Source organism: Sinocyclocheilus anshuiensis, unplaced genomic scaffold, assembly GCF_001515605.1.
Source record: "Sinocyclocheilus anshuiensis isolate Anshui unplaced genomic scaffold, SAMN03320099.WGS_v1.1 scaffold2305, whole genome shotgun sequence".
In the NCBI taxonomy this organism is placed as follows: domain Eukaryota; kingdom Metazoa; phylum Chordata; class Actinopteri; order Cypriniformes; family Cyprinidae; genus Sinocyclocheilus; species Sinocyclocheilus anshuiensis.
Window position 1 is genome coordinate 333,952 of NW_015552535.1, and position 4,004 is coordinate 337,955.

At 30.3% G+C, this 4,004-nt stretch overlaps 1 protein-coding gene across 1 annotated transcript in view; it reads left to right on the forward strand.

Annotated features, from left to right (window-relative positions):
• LOC107663746 (receptor-type tyrosine-protein phosphatase mu-like) overlaps positions 1 to 4,004 on the forward strand; it is a 313,414-nt gene that overhangs the window by 285,370 nt on the left and 24,040 nt on the right. Inside the window, exon 30 of the mRNA XM_016454059.1 lies at positions 3,369 to 3,485. Coding sequence (XP_016309545.1) covers positions 3,369 to 3,485 — 117 coding nt within the window. The remainder of the gene's footprint in view (positions 1 to 3,368; positions 3,486 to 4,004) is intronic.

A 4,004-nucleotide genomic window follows, 5' to 3' on the forward strand; every position in this document is an offset into this window, starting at 1 on the left:
TGTGTGTGTGTGTGTGTGTGTGTGTGTGTGTGTGTACGTGTGCTTGAGTGTGTGTGTGTGTTTTCTGCGCTGTGTGTTTCATCTGGTGATCTGTAAACTGATTAGTGGATGTGTGAGTGTCAGCAGTGCTGGTTAAAGTTGGCCTGTTAGAGGCAGATTATCCGGGATAAAGGCATCTTACTCGCTCCTCTCTAATCTGAAGACAGTAGCGCTCTGATCGTCTCTGAATCTCCATCTCTCTGAGTGTGGGTTTGTGAAGGAACTGGAATTGTATCGTAAGAGCCTGTGGGGAGAAGGGAGCGAATCTCAGCGGAAATCTGCCGCGCGAAACTAATGGGATTTTTAAAGCCCATCTTAATATCTGACAAGAACAAAAGGCTCTGGTTTGGAATAACATTTGAGTCGTTAATAAGCCATTACAGTGAGAATGAGGAATATAGCGCTGGATCGCTCCTCCTGACAGAATCACGGTTAAAATTAGCGCCGGAGAGAAGTAGGCCAGCGAGACCTTTATGAGAAACCAGATACGCATGAACACAACAATATCACAGAACACACATCCAGCTCAACATCACTGAGAATAAAGCATTTTACTTAAAGACATTAAAGCCTGTACATAACACCAGTAGCATGAACAGCCATTACAGTTAAGCATATTTCACCCAAAACGTCTGTATGTGAATGCATGTGACATTTATTTATTTATTTGTTGTTTGAATGCACCATTGTTGTAATGTCTTTATGCTGAATTAAACTATTTAGTTAAGTTTTATTGCAATACAGTAAAAACGCACTGTTACAGTAATGGGGATTCCAAAAAAAATGTTACATTAATGACTTTTATTTTATTTATTTATTTTATTTTATTTTTGTTTTATTGTTTTAATGAGAATTTGAGGGGTAAATGTGCTTAATTGTCAAAAATAGTGTCTCAATCCAAAACAACAACAACAACCAAACAAAAAAAACAATAGTTCTCAAATTAGTCCTCACTAACGTTTTTTTTTTGTAAAATATCATTAATTTTTTATTGCAGGGATAATGAGAATTACCAAAAAAAAAAAAAAAGCTAAATGTCCAGATGCATTCCATTAATGGTCTTTTTTATTTATTTATTTTTATTTTATTAATGAGAGTCTGAGGGGTAGATGTACTCAGTTGTCAAATGAGTACAATTGCATTGTAAAATAGTCTTACAATGCAAAAAACATTATATAAATAAAATAAAAACATAATAGTCCTAAAATTAGCCTTTACCATTTTTATGTGAAATATCATCCGTTATTTATTGCAATGCAGTAAAAATGTACTGTTACCTTGATGAGAATATTTAGGAATAATGAGAATTACAATAAAAAAATAAATCCAGATGCATTACAGTAATACTTTTTTTTATTGTATTTTTATTTTTTTTATTTGAGGGGTAAATATATTTTTAAAAATTCCTAAAATTAGTACTGTTACAAAAATACTGTTACAGTATTGAAATATCATCATGGAATAATTAGAATTAAATGTCCTGATGCTTTACGAGAATTATATTTTTACATTTGATTTTATTTTATTAATAAGAATTTGAGGGATAAATGCACTTAATCGCCCCTAAAAAATTAGTCTTTGCTGACCTTTTTTATGTAAAATAAGTGTTTTGGTGACATTCACTCACACACACATTGGAGTCATTATTTTAGCTGTTTTGACATGTATTTTTTATTTGTATGTTTGTTGTTTCTTCTCGTCTCTAATGCTGTTTCCTGTGACGGCCGCCGCTGTATTGTGACGTGTGTGTGTGTGTGTGTGTGCGTGCTGGCGATGAGCTGCAAGAAGTGTGTGACTGAATATGTAAATAAGTCATTATGTGATTAATGCTCTCTCGTTTAGGAGATGCTCTAATGATAATTAGGCAGGAGCCGATAGCATCACGGCCCCGTTGTTTTTCCGGCCTGACGGCGAAGAGTGAGACCGAGACGAGAAATACACTCAGCCATTAGAGCCCAATTATCCCGCTAATTAGAGCGTCTTAATACACGCATAGAAAGAAAACATGCTAATAATGAAGAGCGGATGGAAAGAATCAGCTGATAAACGGATGACAGACTGATGGCCTGATAGTTCTTTGATTTCTGACCACAAAAGTGTGTTTCCATCAGAAATAAAATAATGAATATCTGATACATTTGAATAATTGATACATTTATTTCCATCAGAAATAAAATAATGAATATCTGATACATTTGAATAATTGATACATTTAGAGTTTTAATAGACTTTAGATTTTCTGTCGTGAGATTTTAACTATTGTTTTCTTATATTCAACAGGTTAAACTTGTGCGGTTATTCAGTGGTCAGGGTTACTATTGGTAATTAATTCAATTAAAACTATCAAAAACATTTTGTTAATTAAAATAAAGCTGAACTATAATAAAATATAAATATATATATTAAAAAATCCTTGGCTGAAATAAGTTGAAGCACTACAATTACAAATTTAAAATAAATAGAAACAAAAATAGTAATATATATTTTTTAAATTATATACATTTAATATTAATAATAGTAACATTTAATCAAAAATATAAAAACTGAGATATAAAAATGACAAAACCACATAAAATTACTAAAAATAAATCTTAAATTACAATAAATCTAAAAATAAAACCAATTAATAATTGTAATAAAAACTGTTCTAGTGTAGAATATTGTAATAACACTATGACCTAACGCTAACCTAACCCTAACTGAAAATATAAATAAATAAATGCTAATTAATTATTGTAAATAAAACTGTGCTATAAATAATACTAAAATAACACTGTGACCAATATAATATAAAATAATAGCAATTTATACATTTAAATGAACCCAAATTTTAAAATATAAATTAATTGCTAATATATATTATTAATAGTTCATATACATTATTAATTGAAAATGAAATATTTGAAATTAAAAATTAAATATTTGAAAACAAAGATATATTGAGAAATATATTGGTAGTTTGAATCTGACATACACACAGAAAGAAAACAGTGTAATGAAGACCGGATGGAAAGAAGCGGCTGATAAACTGACGACAGACAGATAAACGTTGTGATTGACTTCATTAATGGCTTTGACTGATTAGAGACGGTGGTTTGGGTCTGTGTGTCTCTGGAGGTGTGCTCTGGTTATGGAGGGTTAACCTGGTTAATTAGTCTGGGATGATCTGCAGCAGAGGCGTCTCATATCTGGGACACATGAAGTCTGTCTGCAGACGCTCTTGAGTTAAAGCATTCGTACAGAATCTGAACAGGTTTTTTGGAGATGCTTCTATCTCATGTTTTCATAAACTGGTGTGGGTTTGAATCAAATCACTGTGTGTTTGACAGGTGAAGTGCTGTAAGTACTGGCCCGACGACACTGAGATCTACAGGGACATGAAGGTGACGCTCATCGAGACTCAGCTGCTGTCTGAATACGTCATTCGAACCTTCGCTGTGGAAAAGGTTCGGCATCAAACTACACTACACGTCAAACTCAGCAGATTTTCTATTAAACTACACAATCAAACTTACTGTCAAACTATAACCGACACTCAGTATCCTGTTCACAAAACACATCTAATCACTGATTATTGTTTCAGTATTGACTTCATAGTTATCTCTATAGCCATCATAAATAGTTACAAGGTTAAAATATCTATTAAAATATATTAAATATAAAATATATATTAAAATATTTATATATATATTAAAAAATATATAAATATGTGGTATAGTTAGTTTTTAATTTAAATTGTTGTGTGTATAATAATAATTAAATAAAAAATAATTGAAAATATTATTAAAAATAATTATAAATTATGGTTACATTTTAAATATTTGTAATATTTAATTGTATCAATATTATTTAAATTGTATAATTAAAATGACTTTTTGTTATTTTTAATTTTTTTATTTTATATATGTATAAATAATCTAATAAATAATAATTCTAAATTCTCAATAATTACATTTTATATATAT